The 18,974-nt window shown below is 39.2% G+C and overlaps 1 protein-coding gene across 1 annotated transcript; it reads right to left on the bottom strand.

Annotated features, from left to right (window-relative positions):
• Positions 1-1,959: 1,959 nt before the first annotated feature.
• Positions 1,960-3,130, bottom strand: LOC107799852 (polygalacturonase inhibitor-like; the record flags this gene model as incomplete). Its single annotated transcript, NM_001325679.1, is given in 1 exon segment — positions 1,960-3,130. A coding segment is annotated over 1 exon segment (990 nt). The 3' UTR covers positions 1,960-2,127.
• Positions 3,131-18,974: the final 15,844 nt, after the last annotated feature.

Genomic DNA, 18,974 nt, shown 5'->3' with positions numbered 1-18,974 from the left:
CTATAAGGTCCTTAATAGAAAGACCTTTGATAAGAGAAGACATGGCCAAAACTGTAGCTTTTGCTCATCATAATGGAACTTGGGATCTTTTTACCATCTCTCTTACCATCCCTCAAAACATCCAAAAATCCATCTACAACACCTTCATCTCACCTAACCCAATTAAGGAAGATAGAATGATCTGGGGAGCCACCTCAAATGGAATCTATTCCACAAAATCAGCTTACTCCCTCTTGGATAGCTTTCAACACCAAAGAGAGGAAATCATGAGCTACAATTTTTTATGGATCTGGAAACTAAAAGTCCCCAAAAAGATTCAATCATTCTTTTGGCTACTATTCCATGATAGGCTCCCCACTGGAGCTTTTCTCCATCATGGTGGGATGCAACCAGATCCCACATGCAGCTTCTGCAATGAGGCTAATGAGACATCACGGCACATCTTTTTTGAATGCACAAACGCCAATTTTTTCTGGCAAACAATCCTCTCTCAAAGCACAAACAACAACAATGCTCCTATACCATCATTCACTGCTAGGGATTGGCCAAACGCATGAGCATCCCTTAAGAAAGAGAACTATAACAGCATCATCACCTGGGAAGAGCTACTACCATTCTGCTTCTGGCAAATCTGACTCACAAGGAACAACAATCTTTTCAATAACAGAAAGGAAAGGGTGGACTCTAAAAGTGCTATAGCTAAGGCAACTGAATATGTAACCATTATGTTGAATAAAGCACCCAAAATTAAAAAAAAAATATATGGGTCAAATGGGAGCCACCAAAAACCAACAATTACAAGCCCAACGTTGATGGAGCTGCAACAGGAAATCCTGAAAGGGGAGGACTGGGAGGAGCCTTCAGAAATGCAAGTGGAAACTGGGTTCTAGGCTACATGGGATCCATCTAGCACACCATTAACACTCACGCAGAACTGCTAGCAATTCTGAAAGGGCTGCAAATTGCAAAAGAGAGACAGTTAACACCGTTTGAAAAAAATATTGATACAACTGAGGTAATTAGAATGCTAATCAATGGGAACCTCCTTTTTGACTCACTTATTCATGAATGCAGGTCAATCATCCAAAGACTAGGCGTCGTGGTGGTGAAGCACAACTACAGGGAGACCAACAGAGTTACTGACCTGCTGGCAAATGAGGGCGCACTAACAAGAACGTTTTTGAGGATATTTTTTTTTAACAGCAGTTCCTCCGGTGTTTGTCACGCATGTCTTTTGGGAAGACATTGCAGGAACTGTTTTTAAAAGACAAATTATGGACTGTAATATTATTAATGATGGCTAGGAAGTGGGGAATTTGATATATTCACCCGCAAACAATCTGTCTGTAACCCCTAACGGTTAGTTTTTAGTTTGTTTTATAATATGCATCCAGTTTTAAAAAAAAAAAAAAACATCCTTACTGAGTTCTATAACCTCCTATAAAACGAGTCATCTTTTATAATTGCGCTAATTGAGTAAAAACTTTATGTTATCGGTGATTTCCTGTACTAGCACTAGTAAAATCATGTTACCATTATTAGTCGCATAGTCTGCGCCCACAATATATCTAAATGCGGTGGCTTTTGACATTAAAACTTCAAAGAGGGACCCTTGAATGAAATCTGATCGAGTTAGGAACACACCTTCGCCGCGTGAAGCCTCTGGCTAAATCAACTGGATAATGATTGAAAATTGAGAAACAAAATTAGTTATTTTCTGATTCTTTTGGCGATATTTGGCTGCTGAGTGAAAAATAACTTTTCAATGCAAATGCAATAATATTTTAATGAAAATTTTGCGTAGTAAAGATTTTACTGTTTTGAAATTATTTAAGAAATTTCACTAAATATATTATAATCAGTTCTAAAAAGAAAAAAACATTCTTAAATTTTATGAAACCTTTAATAATATTTTCGTGAAATATCCACAGCCAAAACTGAAAACGCTAAATACAAAAATATAAAATCTTTATCTTATTACGACGTGAAAGTACTGAGTACATATCGAAAGCTGTCCTGCACTCGTTATTGCGCTAATAGCCTAATACAGTCAAACATTACATTTCCACTATAAACCTAATATACTTACCAAGTAGCCGACAAGGCAACACTTTCCGGTCACCGGAATTATTTACATTCCGGCAACGGAGAGCCACAAAGGCATTTATTATGAAAATAAGAGTAAACATCAAAGCTCTGCAACTTCCCACCTTGTGGAATCTGTCCACAAAGTTTATTATAACTCACATTCAAATTCTGTAACTGTAAATCTTTCAATCCTTCTGGTAATCTACCAAAAATCCGATTATGGTTCAAATCCAACCACGTTAAACTCTCCGGGAACTCCACTTTTGAAAGATCAAACTGTAATGTATTCCTCGACAAATCAATTATCTGAATTGCCTTGTTCTTTCCAAATAAGAAAGAAACATCACCTTCTAACTTGTTCCTTGAGAAATCAAGTGTTGTAAAATTCAAATTGCCTAAAGATTTTGGTACTGGGCCGGTGAGGCTGTTATGTGAAAGGTAAAGACTTGGGATTTGACCTCTGAATTTTCCGAATGATTCTGGAATTTGTCCGGTGAGTTTATTGCGGTCTAAGTGGATTGCTAATAAATTAGGGAGTTCAGAAAGTGATGATGGGATTGTTCCAGTGAATTGGTTGTAGTTTAATTCAAGCAAAAATAAATTCTTGAGTTGACTAAGAAATTGAGGAATAGGGCCACTGAGATTAGTGAAACTGAGTCTTAACATTTTGAGGTTAGTGAGTTTAGTAATAGTTGGGGGAATGGTTCCTGTGAGATTTGTGATATGATGGAATTGTAAGGTTTCGAGAAAAGGGAGGTCGCCGACGGCGGCCGGAATTTGGCCGGAGATGTTGGCTTGGAAGACGGTGAGAGCATTAATCCGGTTGGTTTTCCGGTCACATTTTACGACGTACCAATAACAGCAATCTGTGTTGGGATCCCACGAGGCTAAGTGGTAGGGATTGCCTAAATCATTCTTGATTTTTAAAAGGACTTTTTTATCTTTTGGATTGCATCTCACTGAGTGAGAAGGGCAAGGAAAAGAAAAAACAAGGAGAAGAGAAAAGAAAAGAATGGGAAGAAATTGCATTCTCTTATTGCATGAAATTGTGGAGTTACAATATCTCTATTTATAGTTATTTGGTTAGCGTTTGTATGTAAATTTGATTGAAACTTGAAAAAAAAAAATTTAACTTGTATTGAAATTCGAAAATTGAAGTTATTTTGGATGTGCATTTTAATTGAAAAAAACTTAGAAGTTTTGTGAGCGAAAGAAATATTTTCTATCAAAAAATTGTCCTAAACAAAATTTTGGGAACTTGAAAAAAAAATCAAAATTATTTCAAAAACTGATCATATTGTATGAACAATAAATCAATATTTTCAAAATAATTTTTTTTTTAAAAAAAAGGTTACTAAAATCGACGGCCAAAAAAGAGCTTGGTTGCTTGTGATTTCCGTCTCAATCAAAATGGGAAGTGATGAGGGGTTTTTGAGAGATAACTTGATATTGATATTCCATTTTTGACTGATGACAGATCTTGAAAATTGAGAACACACAACTGCTAATACTACATATTCGAAGCATCTTTATGTTTGTTTTTATTATTACATCTATGTGATGCTTTTTATTTTTTAGAATTCAATTTTTTAAATTTTGACTAGATATTTGAACATAAAAAATTTAAATTTTTCGAAATAAAATTTATATGAAAACTATATAAAAAGTATTATTAGTCAGAATAATTAATGATACAAAGTATTTAAAAAAATAATTCGTTTCACTTTTGATATTCAAACACCTTCACATAAATTAGGTGAAAAGAGATATTATTTACTAGTACATACTTTTTTTTTATTCTTATCTTTCTTATTGCACTGACAAAATCCCAGTCTTCATCTAAGTATATTATTATAGGATTTTGTTTAAGAGGGCTTGCTTCTGGGTATAGATGAGAGAGTACAGAAAAACCTAAATTACATTTCCAATCAATTTTACACACTATCAACGAGTTTTACTGTACCATAATTTTGGAAAGACTTATGTTAGTAGTATATGTTCGAAACATTTTTTAAAAACTTGGTCAAACACTAATTACTGTTTAAAAATATTTTTCAAGTTAATTAGCCAAACACTAATTATTTTTCACCAAAAATATTTTTGAGAAAAACACTTCTCAAAATAAATCGAGAACTCAAAACTATTAGTAGTACATGTTTGAAGCACCTTTATGTTTGAAAAATATATACTTAAAAGCACTTATTAAAAGATTGATCAAACACTAATTATTGATCAAAAGTAATTTTAAGTTAATTAGTCAAAAATTAACGGTTTTCACCAAAAATATTTTTAAAAAAACCACTCCTCGAAATAAGTGGTGAACTCATAACTATTAGTAGTACATGTTTGAAGCACCTTTACGTTTTGTTTATATTATTCCCTCTATTCCAGTTATTATCCCTAATGCCCTCCTGCACCCCACGCCCCCCCCCCCCCCCCCAAAAAAGAGGCTAAAAAACAAAACGAAGGGTAGGTGCTTTTCAGGCTGGCAGTTTGGCGCATTATTTTGACTCCGGAGCACCTAGCAAAGAATTGGCGAACCACGGAAACATAGTGGGCGTTTGGACATAAGAATGGTAAAATTTTGAAAAAAGCTATTTTTTTCTAAAGTAAAAATGATATTTGAAAATTAAAATTGTATTTGAGCATGAATATAATTTTGACTTATTTTTAAAAAATTTATGAGTGATCTGAGTGAAAATTTTAAAAAACAGCTTTTTGAAGTTTTCAAAATATTTCAAAATTTATCTTCAAATTTATAACCAAAACACAGATTTCGGAAAAAATTAAAAAAAGTTTCTTGGCCAAACGGGCTCATAGTAGTTGGCCTCTAAAATAAAAACATTGAGGAGGGGACTCTAGTTAGCTTTATCTTTTTTATCCCTCAAAACAAGAAGATTCTATGTTGGACTTAAAGATCGATGACTAAGAATATCATACCAAACCCTATTTGTACACTATTATTTAACTTATATCCACATCTTAAAATATATTTAATATATTCCCAATTTAGTAAACTTCAGATAAAATATATTGCCTCCTCCTCAGCCTCTCCTCCTCTTCTTCCTTTTCTTCTCCTCCTTTCATCTTCTTAATTATTTATACTGTTGGAGAATAATTAACCGTTTGAAAGCATCTCTAACATGAAGGTTTGAATGGTGAGTGAAACTTATATTAAATTTGTTATTAATATTAATATATATATATATATATATATATATATATATATATATATATATATATATATATATATATATATATATATATATATATATATATATTACCGTGAAAATGATAATAACAATTAAATTTGATTTAGTGGTTCTAAAAATACATGATCTATTTTTATGCTAGTTGTTAGGTAATTGATGCTATGTGAAGTAGTTGGAATCAAGAAAAGAACTTAGAAACGAGATGTTAACCAAACCGAATCGCTATCAATCAGGGCCTCGAGCTTGCCTCTTCGAGGGCCTTGAGGTCGAATTTGAAGCTCGGCTGGGAGCTATCGAGGGTGGTCGATGGAGACTAACAGTTATAAATAAATCAATGATAGCTCTTTATGGCCAATAATAAGTAATAAATGATGAACTTAAAGTAGAACACAATAAATGAAGTAATGAGATCAAGAGAATATATTAGAGAGCAGAGAGAATGTTCAAGTATATTTAGCATGGAGCAACATGTGTTTACAAAATGATAAGGATCCCCTTTATATATGAGGGGAAATCCCAACATAGTACAAACACATTAATTACAAATATATGAGGCTGGTACAACCATTAAATGCCTTGATTCACCTTTTGGGCTAGTCCACTAGACTTGACCTGCCATATGCACGTGCCTTGGGAACTCCACCTTGATCTGTCGAGACCGATAATTCACAATGTCTCGGGGCCGGTCAATAATTATACTGTCTCGAAGTCGAACTTTCTCGAAGTCGACCATTGAGAATTCTCGGAGTTGATCACTGGAAGCCCTCGAGATGCCTTGATGCCTGTGAAATTGAGCCGTTGATTTTCACCGTATATAGATAGTCCCCGCGTTTCCTAGAACAAAGTGATAGGAAACAATTTTGAGCTCCTACTCCATAAGCATTATCGCTATGATGTCAGCCCATTCAGAGCATTAAATGCCATACTTCAAAAAGCCGCGCAAGGGTCGCTGTCAAACACGACTATCGAGAAGCCCACGGCCCACTATTGGTTCATCCTTTCTGCTGCCCACACGGCTCCTATAAATGCATCAGTCGCTTGATAATTCATACTTTCACAATATCTTCAAATTTTCTAGGCTAAATCCATCCCCCTTCACATTCTTTTCTTAATCCATTCTTGATCTTTTGCCTACTTTCTCAGAAAAGCTTTACCATCACCATGGCTAGAACTTCCAAAACAGTTCCTCGGAAAGATGAGGCTGCCTCTTCATCCCGAACATCCAAAGGAAAATGCAAAGTGATACCCACCATTGAGCAGTGCACTCATATTGGGTTCGATAAGACGAAGGATTTCACCGTCGACAAACCTTTGTCTACACCGGGCCGATGCAAGTGTCCCGGTATATTAGCATAGTGATCGATATAAGGAAAGTGAAGAAAGACTGCCTATAGGGGAAGGCAGTGCTGGTTGAGATCCCCCGCTCTAACGAGAGCGTAATGGACCACAAAAGCTGGTTTCCTTTATGTATATACTTACTCATTCACTTTTGGTCCAGTCGATTCTTCGAACCCTTCTTCCCCGGAGATAGATCCAGTTATTATTGATTTCTGTGACAAATACCAAGTGACGATTGGTCAAATCTATCCATCTTTCTGGAGGATAGTCTACATGCTCCGCCACTTCTCCAATGAGGTCGAGGGCGTGACTTTTACCCTCGACCATTTGATAAGATTGTATAGTCCTTGATTTTATCGAGGTTTGATTAAGCTTCACCATCGGTCCAAAAAATCATTTTTCTCGAGCATTAATGAGGACAAGGATCGAGGGTGGATGAGCAGGTTCATCTGAGTAAGGACCTCGGACATCATCCCAGCCGGGAGGATGCCATTCCCGGAGAAGTGGAATATACAGCGTTAGTATTTTTCCTTCGAACGTGCTTTGTGGTCTTCTAACCTTTCTTCCAAAAAAAATGATCTCCCCTCGATTTTTGCAGCTGCCGCTTGGTATCCCGAAGCGGTTCAGGATCTGCCGGGATGGATCAGGTGATTGGATGCTTTGTTCCCATATCTTGGGCGGTCTTGGCCTGACCTGGCCAAAATGTGGTGGGTCACCAAGAACCATGGTAAAATCCGTCTTGCCGCTTTCACTATGTTTTTGCATTTCTTCCTCATATTCTTTATGCTGACAAAGGCAAAAAGAGGAAGAAAAGTTTGGCCGGTGCCATTGAAGGACGCCGCCACTGCGAATCAAATAGCCCGAAGTATATCGGTGGAGGCCAAGCAAAAACTGATTCGGGCTGTCGCTCACGCTAGTGCAAAGGTTAGGAGGCAAGCCTTAGAGGAAGCCAGTGCCAAAGGTGTCGATCTCTCAACTGAGATCGAGAAGGCCCGAGAATCGGAGAAAAATTGGGCGCTCTTAGTCGCTTTGGATGAAGGTCCCAGAGATAGTTCGGAGGTTAGTGGCGATGAAGAGTAGGCATGCGCGGTCTTTGCTTTTCTTCTTTCTTTTTGTGTATGTACTCCCGGGGAAACAAGTCTTGTAAAGACGCCCCACGTAAATATATTTTTTGGCAATGCAGGAGAATCTTTATGCTTCAAGTCTTTCCATTCTTTATACTCTATCGTTCTTGCGGAGTTATCCTTTGAATTTTTATGTTAGCTCTTTGGAGCTCGTACTTGGAGTAATCGGGGCCCCCGAGATCAGGTTCTATCTTAAAATTAGGTCGATGGCTCCTTTGGGGCCGATGCTTATGATAGCAGGAAAACCTCGAGGTCTCGATACCTCCCGAACTTTGCGTGATAACAACTTTCATGCGACCTGATAATGGGACCCCCCGGGTAGTCCTACCAGTACATTTCCCAAAAAATGTGACACTGTCATGGCCAGAATTAATTGGTCTTCTGAGTAGGCGAGCAGTCGTTGCCTGCCTTTATATATTCACTTGCTTACTTCTCAAATGGAGATTCTACTACTCTGATTAACTATTTCTTCCATAGAACTTTGTTCTTTCTACTAGTCCTCCCGTCGTTTCAACTCAAAACCTTTGCCCAAATCTTCATCCTCCTCTTCCTATTTTACCGTAGCCATGATTGCTACGTCGACATCCGCCCATAAAGGAAAGGGGAGTTCTGCCTCTATTCCGTGTTCGGTCGGTGGTACACCGTCGCTACCCGGTGAGCGGGCCTTGAGGTGCTTTGTCTCGAGGAGAGACTTTACGTTGGAGAGACCTCCCAATGTTCAAAGGCATCGGGAGCATGCATCGAGTTTCATCTCCTCAATAAGGGAGGATCACCTCGAGATGATTAGAAAAGATTGCGGATGGGGAGAAGGAGTGGTACTGCAGGTACCTTCCCCGGAGAAGAGTATCATGACCCATGTTGAGGGGTTTTTGAGCGTGTATACGCATCCTTTTACATCGGGTCCCCTACAGGGTCGTGCTTGAATTCTGTATGAGATATCAGGTTACCCCGGTGTAGGATCACCCATCCCTTTGGAAGATAGTGCTGTTAATAAGGTACTTTGCGGATAAGGCCGGGCTCGAATTCACCCTCAGCCATCTTGTTAGGTTATATCGGCCGCTGCATTACCAGGGCTTGATTACTATGCAACGTCGATCCACTCGGTCCCCTACCATAAACGACAAAGAGGAAGAGAACCAAGGGTGGATGAGCCACTTCGTTCGAGCACGGACAGTCGATATTATCCATGGATAGTTTTTGCCATTTCCTGAGAAATGGAATTTCCCATGTAAGTGGCATACCTGTATTTTTATCGTTTTGTCCATAGTGGAGGTGGGATCCATAAAGTCATCTTTCTATTTCATTCTTTGTAGCGATTCCTTGGTTGCCGAATAAGGTCCCTGATTTGGCTGAATGGTCCCGCAAGCTGGTAGCTTGTTCGACCTATGATAAGCGCAGGTGGAGAGACCTGTCCAAGGGGATATGAGAGGCAAAGCATCACGATAGGCGTTTAGTGGCTTATTTCCTTAGAAAGGTACTTTTCTTTTTAGCACACTAACTCTGCCTCCACAGGTGTTGGAGATTTTTCCGATATGAGGCCGTGCCCCCTGAGGGAGGAGTAGACTCTGCCGATCTCAGGGTCGAGGATCAATAATAAATGAAAAGAGTCTCCGAGGTGTGAGGATGCTCACGGCGGGGCGAGTCCTTTTTTGAGGTTCAAAAGAGATGAGTCGGTCGATCTTCCAGCTTTGGAGGCTCTGTTTTCGAAAGAACATTTCCCGTTCCCATCGAAGGTACTTCGAGGAACGAGGGTCATGCGGCGCCTTCCTTTTTTTCTACCAAAGGCGCTTCGGGGGATACTAGGCCATAGGACATTGGCTCGGTTTTTGGTGAGGCTCAACAATTTGGCTTTATGGTAAGCTTTGGTAGCCGGTATATGCTTATCTTGGTTTTGCGCCCTTCCTTTCTTATTGAATTTTCCTTTGTAGGCCTTTGACAAGCTTAAGTCCGAGCTGCTTCACCATGAGGCCAGGCTGCGGAAAGCGTTGGACAGGGAGAAATCCCTTAGGATCCTTTGTGCGAGAAAGGAAAGTGAACTGGTATACCTGAAGTGTGAGGCGGATCAAAGTCGAAACTGCGAAAGCTATTTTGAAAGACAGGTAACCTATATTTCGTGTTGATGTATGCTCCCCTTTTCATTTTCGGAGATTAATGTTTCGATATGTCAGTTGGAGATCAAAACGGAGAAGCTGGAACGACTTTGGGGCGAAATTGGGCGGGCCAAACGTGAGTTTAACGAGTTGAAGGCTCAGGTAGATGCCCATGTTGCATCCAAGGAGAATGTTTTGGCTAATGCTTCTACCCTCGAGGTGCAAGTCCAGAATGCTCATGCAAATGATTCTCCGAGCGAATATGATCATAAGGCTCGAGTCCGAGCTTTTGAAGGCGAAGGCCAAGGTGGTGAATGCCTGAGCTGAGGCTGTAATGAGCCGCACTAGGGCTGACCAGAAAGTGGTGGCCTATTTGAAGGGCGTTGCCGATGCTATAGCTGAGCTGAGGAAAGCTCTTGATCGTGAGATCAATTGTAAAGAGTAGGCGAAGTGTAAATCCCGGAGGGAAACCCTCGAGGAAATTCATGCCAAGGGCTTCGACCTCTCGGAAGAGATCAAGCAAGCCAAGGCGGAAGAACACGATGCTAAATTCCTTCTGTCCAATGCCGAGGATGGCGAGGAAGGGGCCATGGGGCCATAGTCCCCAAAGGGGACGTATATTTCCTTCTCTGTTTTCTGTATATAGTACTTTCAAAATATGCTATAAATGGAGCTTGTATTTTTTCAGATGTATGTATAAAGAGGAAACCTCGTGGTTTTGTATCTTCTGTGTTTCTTTTTGCCTTGATTCTAGCCAGATGAACTGGTCTTTGAGAGGAATCCTTAGATTCACGGTATGTCCCTGAGGCTCATTAGGCTAGCCCATAGGCTCTTATGCGCTTGGTCGATGTGACCTTTTATGTGGGCTGGCGACAATGGCTCTTACGTTTTTGCTCTTAGGCATATTTAGTTAACTATTTTGGGTTCAGTCTCCGAATTGGGTTTCGACTTGAGCTCATTCGACCCTCAAGTTTTTGAATTTGTGCGGGCTGGCAACAATGGCTTGGGTCGATGCGACCTTTTATGTGGGCTGGAGACAATGGCTCTTACGCCTTGAGTCGATGCAAACTTTTATGTATGTGGTCTGGCGACAGTGGCTCTTATGCCTTGTGTCGATACGACCTTTTATGTAGGCTTTTTTTCCCTCGATAAGGATTTTTTGAAATAGTGTTTGCCCGACTCTTCGACAGTTTAATAAAAAACCTCGATTGTGAGTCATTATGTGGCGATGATCGAGCACCTCAGGAGGTTTGGCTCGGAGGCTGAGTATCTCAAAGCCAGTGCTTAGGAGCTGACATGGTCGAAGCTCTTTTGCCTATATTGAGGGTAGCCTGTTTAACCGGTTCCTTTCGAAGAATATTCGAAGTAATTGAAGGCCTGTGATTTTATATCGACGGTTGGGCTTTCTTGAGTCGCATTAGTTTGGCTAGTACAGCCTTGTGACCGGAGTCATTTGTGTTTGGTCGAAGCTTTTAAGTCCCGAGTGAAGTAGTATCGACATCTATATCGAGGGTATGCCTTTTTAGGGTCTTACAAGTTCGATATATAGCCTAAACTTTGAGATCAGGTTTATGCCTTTAATAAGGTCTTACAAGTTTTACATGTCTTTGAGTTCTTACAGTTTTGGATACTTGGTACAAGCATGGTTTATGCCTTGCTTGAGGTCTTATAGATATTGTTGTTGCCTTATGTAGGTCTTACGAGACCGGGGTTGATAAGTCGATGGAGATGGCGATTGACGGTAGTCCCCGAGTGGTAGAGGATTCCTCGACTCGGGAGCCATTACTTGTAAAGTTGGTATTGCCTCATTAAGGGCTTACGATTTCAAAGTTCCTGACCCGGAGGTCATGTGTCCTTGCATTTTTTACGCCAATCCCCGAGTGTTTGGGACATTTTTGGCTCTGGAGCCACTTTGCGATGTTGATGTTGCCTCATTGAGGGCTTACAAGTTTGAAGCTCCGACCCGGGGGTCATACTATTTCGAGTTGTTGACGCTAGTCCCCGAGTGTTCAGGGCGTTTTTGGGAAATATTCTTCGATTACTTGGCACAAACATACATGCCTTTGATATTAAAGGCTTAGTTGTTCTATACGGACACGGTTCATTAGACTGTTTGGCCCGGTACATTATTTTCCTGTCGAGACCTCATTTGGCGTATCTTGGCTTCTCCGTATAGGTGTCCTTCCGGGGGGATGCCCCCCAATATTCGAAGTTGATTGCAAAAGAAGCCTTTGAATACTTGTTTGATCTTCCTTATGTAGCATATAGTTATTGCCTCTTTAAAAACCTTACCGGTAAAACCCTTTTCGGGATAAAAACTCGGTCTAAGGAAAAGAGTGCAATAGATGCTTTAAAACCTTAAGGTCTTCAAGTTGGGTTAACGTTTCGACTGTCTCAGTTGGGCACCTGCATAAAGGTGAGTACAAGGTGCAACTTGAAATGGGAGATGGTTGTACCTTAGTGGCAATGGCGCTTTGAACCTCGGTAGGCCTTTAGTTATCCGCTCGAAGGATGTGGTACGGCCCTTTGTTTGTTCATTCAAAAACAGCCGAGAATAAGCCTTGTGGTCACCGTGTTGAATCCGTTGAGGGTTCGAGGGGCGGGCATAATTTGGTCAAGCAGTCCAAGCTGCTTTGTCACCCTCGACCTGATAATATTGGCCGAGCTACCTTAACCCACAAGCACAATTTTAATTTGAAATGTATCCACAAGAAAAGAAGTTACCAGTTCGTCGTTATGGGGCTGAGATAGAGCCTCGAGTTTGCTTTTTCCTAGTGAGAAATGTTTTCGTTCTCCTGACCGTGGGCTCCTATAGGGAACCGATACCTTAAAAGATCATATGGGTGAAATGTTGCGGCTCATGTGCTTCGTTCTTTTTGGTCGCCTCTCTTTCCCGGAACAGATTTTTGGCTCAGTCACTGAGGAATTCCCGGGGGTGACCTTTGCTGAGTAGTTGGGCTACCTCTTCCTGGAGTTGTCGGCAATCGTCTGTCCTCTGACCGTGTGTTGTGAAATTCACACACTAAGTTGTGGTTCTTTTGTGAAGGATCCGATTGTACAGGCCTTGGCCACCTGGTATCTCTGATTTTACTGATGGTGAACATGATGTTTGATACATCGATGTTGAAATTGTATTCCGACAAGTGAGGCACTTACGTCAGTCCTGTGTACCTATCGAACCCAGTTCTATTGTCGAGTCCCTGAGGATTCTGGCCTCGATCCATTCTTTGATCAATGCGGGGTATGTTACGCCTCGGGGTGTTTCTCCTGTCTTTGGTGTATGGCTGGTACCTTTCTTTGTTTGGCTTTGGCTCCTTCGCCAGAAGCCTGCTTGGGTATACCGAGCCCGAGGGGGCTCCTAGTTGGTCGTCCTTAACCCTAATTTTCGATTGATATCGATTGTGAACGTCTGACCTGGTCACGGCGGGATACTCAATCAGATTCTATTTTAGTTGTTTTGAAGCCACCGAGCTTTGCTCATTCAGACCTTGAGTGAAGGCCTATACTGCCCAGGCGTCGGAGACTGGTTGTAGTTTCATTTGTTCCATTTGAAAGCGAGATACGAACTGTCGCAGCATCTCATTCTCTCTCTGCTTGATTTTGAAGACGTCAGATTTCCTTGTTGCTACTTTGATGGCACCGGCATGTGCCTTTATGAAAGAATCTGCCAGCATGGCAAATGAGTCTATAGAGTTAGGAGCTAGGTTGTGATACCACATCATGGCCCCTTTTGAGAGTGTTTCCCTGAACTTCTTTAGCAAGACAGACTAGATCTCATCGTCCTTTAGGTCGTTGCCCTTCACTGCACAGGTGTAAGTAGTAACGTGCTCATTGGGGTCTGAGGTTCCATTGTATTTCAGAAGGTCTGGAATTCTGAACTTCTTTGGGATGGGTTTAGGAGTCGCTTCCTCTGGGAACGGCCTTTGTATGAACTTCCTCGAATCCATACCTTTCAGGATCGGGGGTGCGCCCGGATTTGGTCAACCCTAGAGTTGTAGGTCTCGACCTTTTTGTCATTGGCTTCTATCTTCTTCTCGCCCGGTTCGATACTCTTTGTGAGGTCCTCAAGCATCTTTACGATGGCGGGGTCGACTACCAACCCGTTGTCACTTGATCTCTTCGGTACCTGCTCGGCTGGGGGAGCCGTCCCCGGCGCCACCATGCTGGGAGTTTTCTGGTAACTTTGCAGTTGAGCAATCGCTAGCTGTTGTGCCTGTAACATTTCAAAAATAATGTGAAGGCTAACCTCCCGTTCTTCCCTAGCCAAGGTTTTCTGAGCTTCTTGTTGGTATCCTTCGTGCACGCTCCTGTTAGTGTTGGAGCTTACGTCAATGTATTGAGCATCGCGTGAGACCGCGTCCACGGGAATTGGTTCTGGTGCATTCTCAGGGTTTCGTGGCGGTACACCAACACCTGGAATGTCCACACCATTTTCTCCATGGTTCTCGAGATTGTTGCTTACTGAGTCAGACATTTTGACCTGGAATCAAAGATCTTGGGTGAGAAAAGGTGTGAAAGATAACTTGTGTTATGTAGTTAAACCAGCAAGAAAATAATCACTATTATTTTTAGCCCCACAGTGGGCGCCAAACTGTTTACCATGAAAATGGTAATAACAATTAAATTTAATTTAGCAGTTCTAAAAATATGTGATCTATTTAGTTGTTAGGCAGTTGATGCTATGTGAAGTACTTGGAATCAAGAAAAGAACTTAGAAACGAGATGTTAATCAAACCGAATCGTTGTCAATCGGGGCCTCGAGCTTGCTTCTTTGAGGGCCTTGGGGTCGAGTCTGAAGCTCGTATAATTCCCCATCGAGGGTAGTCGATGGAGACTAACAGTTATAAATAAATCAATGACAGCTCTTTATGGCCAATAATAAGCAATAAATGATGAACTTAAAGTAGAACACAATAAATATGAGCAATAAATGAAGTAATGAGATCAAGAGAATATGTTAGAGAGCAGAGAGAATGTTCAAGTATATTTAGTATGGAGCAATAAGTATTTACAAAATAATAAGGATCCCCTTTATATATGAGGGGGAATTCCAGCATAGTACAAACACATTAATTACAAAGATATGAGGCTGGTACAGCCATTAAGTGCCTTGATTCGCCTTTTGGGCTAGTCCACTAAACTTGACCTGCCATATGCACGTGCCTTGGAAACTCCACCTTGATCTGCCGAGACCGATTATTCACAATGTCTCGGGGCCGGTGATTAATTATAATGTCTCGAAGTCGAACTGTCTCGAAGTCGAACTGTCTCGAAGTCGGCCATTGAGAATTCTCGGAGTCGATCACTGGAAGCCCTCGAGATGCCTTGATGCCTGTGAAATTGAGCCGTCGATTTCCACCATATACATACATACATACATATATATATATATATATATATATATATATATATACATATTTTAAATTTATATTTTAAATTTAAACTTTTTGGAATAAATTTGGGCATTTAATCGTATTTTGGATTATTGAAATTTGAAAAACAAATTTCTATTTCTAGGTAAAAAAATTCATATTATACATCTGAACTTCAGATAAAAATGTCTTAAGTGCATACCAAAAAAAAAATATTGGTTGCACTGCACTAAAGACGAATTTAAGTGCAGCCATTTTAATTTTTAGTATGCACTTAAAGACGTTTTCCTCTATATTCCACAACTTTAGACGTATATTATGCTACTTTATATCTGAAGTAGTGTCCAAAGTGGGTAAAATAATTTTTTTAGAATAACTTTCGGTACGACTTAAATAATGATCCAAAATAGGGCGTTCCCCCATATCAAGGAAGGGTAGAGGGGGACAAAGAGTTCCACTCACACATTGTATGAGAAACTTGTAAAAATTGCATGAGACGTTCTATTTGGTCGCTCCCATTTAATTTATACCCATTTTTTAAAAAAAGTTTTAACTTGTACCCACTTTTTAAACAATTCCAGCCCTTTTCTCCTCATCCTTCTCGTCCTTCATTTTCTTAAGATATTTTCAGTACGATAACATAGGTTAACATCTGGTCTTCATTGTTACGACTTATCAATAACAATGAATCAACTAACATAAGCTGCACGATTTCTTTTAATTTTTTTCGCATTTTTTATGTAATCCTTTTTTCTTTGAATCAAATGAATTGATCTGTGGGGTTAAAGTAATAGTTTCACTTTATATCACTAAAACTTTATGATTATTTAATTTATTTCCACCGAAGGCACTTTTTTCTAATGTAATTACTGATTTGCTCCATAAAAACGTTCATAAAGAAGAAAAGAAATGAAGATCCAATATAGTGATTGTATGGGTTAAAAAACTATATAAGCTTTTTCAAAACTTCAGCTTATATAGTGCTGAAATTTTTACAAATGAACTAAATAACTTCAGCATCTTCTGCTGAAATTTTTGAAAAAGCTTATCCAGGACAAAAAAACTTCACCTTATTTAGTGTGGAAGTTTTTACAAATAAACTAAATAACTTCAGCATCTTCTACTAAAGTTTTTGAAAAAGCTTATCCGGGACAAAAAAAACTTCAGCTTAGTTAGTGTTGAAGTTTTTACAAATGAACTAAATAACTTCAGCATCTTCTGCTGAAGTTTTTGAAAAAGCTTTATGACAAAACTAATGAATCTAGTTGCTGAAGCTTTTACAAATGAACTAAATAACTTCAGCATCTTCTGCTGAAGTGTTTGAAAAAGCTTATCCAGGACAAAAAAACTTCAGCGTATTGCCTTTGCTACTTCAGGCCTGTCTACTAGAATGCTGAAGTTTTACTTTATTGCCTTTGCACGAAAAAATGGGTACGCTTGTAATTTTTTTTGCAAAGCGAGCACAAGTTAAAATGTGACCTAAAAAACGGGTATAAATGCAAATGCCCTAGAAACTTCCACCAATACCATACCATTAGATTATAAGTCTGGTCCATTTAGGGGTCCAGCTTTTCTTGTTGGTCTTAATTTATACATTACCAAATCATTAAAATGTACTCTACTAAAGATAATTGTTAATAATGTTCAATTAGTAATTTGAAAAAAATAAAACGAGTTATCTTTTATAATTGCGCTGATTGTCTAAAAACTCATTTATACTATCAATGGATACGTGTTTCCTATTTTAGCACTATGGACTTGGTCAAGGAAAACCAAGTTACATTATTAATTGTATAGTGTGTGCCCACAATATATCTAATACTGGCTTTTGACGTTCAAACTTCAAAGATGGATCTTAGAATGAAATCTGACCGATAGGAAGACACCTTCGCCGCGTGATGCCTGTCTGGCTATCCCTAATCTAAATCATGTACTGTAACAAAGAAAATGTTTCAAAATAAGAAATACAATGTCACGGAAGTCATTCTCCCCAAAATGTCTTGGAAAGTTAGTCAATTTTTTCTGAACTTTTTGTTCGATGTTTAGTTAGTGAGAAAATTATTTATTAAAGATTGATACTAGTGTTAGTAAATTTCATAGTGTTTTGATGAACATTTTGTGTATTAGAAATTTTGTTTTGAAATTATTTAAGAAATCAAAATACATATATTCTATAAAATGTAAAAGTCGACTATCATTTTGGAGTGTTTCCATGTGTTAGTAAATTTGGGAGATCGGAAATAGTTAGATATATGCTTTCACTATTCTGGAATTGAAAATCTAGGTAGATTATTTATAAAAATTAAGTAAAAGATGTCACACCTCCTTTTTTACTCTACACCCCGTAAAGGGTGTAAGAGAGTTTTTTCCAATTTAAAGTGACAATCGAAACGGGATATATTTATTTAAAATTCAGAGTCGCCACTTGGAATAATTTATGGTGTCCCAACTCACCGGTTCAAATCCCGAATCGAGGAAAAGGATTGACTCTGTTTAACAGTCCGCGAACCAGAAATCCGAGTAAGAAATTCTGTTAACCCGGGAGAAGGTGTTAGGCACTCCCGAGTTCCGTGGTTCTAGCACGGTCGCTTTGATTATACTTGGCTTGACTAAATTGTTTAATTACTGATTTTAGAACCTATGTGAATTTACCTTTTACCGCATTTTAAATTAAGAAAATTATCCTTAAATGGGTCACCCGTATGTGTACCCATTTTTGGCGCGTCAAGAATCATGTCACGCGAACGTGTCCACAATTAATAATGTTTTATTATTATTAAGAAATTTTGGCCAAAGTTGCGCGAACGCATACTTTGATTTTATTTTTAGAATCGTAATTATGTCATGCGAACATGTACGCAACCACGATATTTTATTAAGATTAAGAATGTTTTGCCCAACGTTGCGCGAACGCATACGTTGGTCTTAATTCTGGAACCCGTAATCATGTCGCATAAAGTGCACCGCGATCCGCGACATATTTTATCTAACGTTGTTGAGATTTGAATTTGGGCCACATAAATGCACACCCGAGTTTAGGAAGGTAATTTTTGATAAAGCGTGCCTAAAACAAGCTACGATTTTCATGAATTAGTTATTTCCTAAGTTTAGGATTGTTGTTAGTTCAAAAAAATCAACTAAAATAACTTTGTCATCAACTCTTTTAACTTATGTAGTGTCCAAATCAAATTAACAAGCGTAATTTCAGAATATGATCAGCAAAGAAGGTAACATGATGACAGAAAAACTGATCCTTTCTATTTACTATATTGAACAAGCTTGTACTACAAACCTTTTTGAATTACTTTCTTCATATATTCATGGAGTATTTCATTGTCATGGAGTAAAATATAAAACACCAATTCAAGAAACTATTATGAAGAAATCTGACTAACAAAACACTCCAATGCCATGAAATAGACTAATCAAGCATTTCTTAAATAACAAGAATGAGAGAATATGAAAAAATGAGCCGTAAGAGGTGGACATTGATTGCTGAAAATTTATTTAGATGCAAGAACTTCTGGTGATGCAATGATACAAGGAATTCGGGTAGTTTTGATTTTTCTCCAAACAAAAGGCGAAACACGGAACTTCTAATAGAACAGAATCGGTCAACCACAAACTTAACAACGACCTTGAACCAAAAACTAGAACAAACCAAAACTTAAAAGATTAAGAACTTGGATTGAGTCAAGTTATTGGTGGTATTAAATGGCCACAATAGGTGGTTAATGGGTGGTATTGGGG

This window comes from Nicotiana tabacum, chromosome 6 (assembly GCF_000715075.1).
Source record: "Nicotiana tabacum cultivar K326 chromosome 6, ASM71507v2, whole genome shotgun sequence".
NCBI lineage: Eukaryota > Viridiplantae > Streptophyta > Magnoliopsida > Solanales > Solanaceae > Nicotiana > Nicotiana tabacum.
Note: the sequence above shows the minus strand (reverse complement) of the source record. Positions and strands in the feature narration are given on the sequence as shown.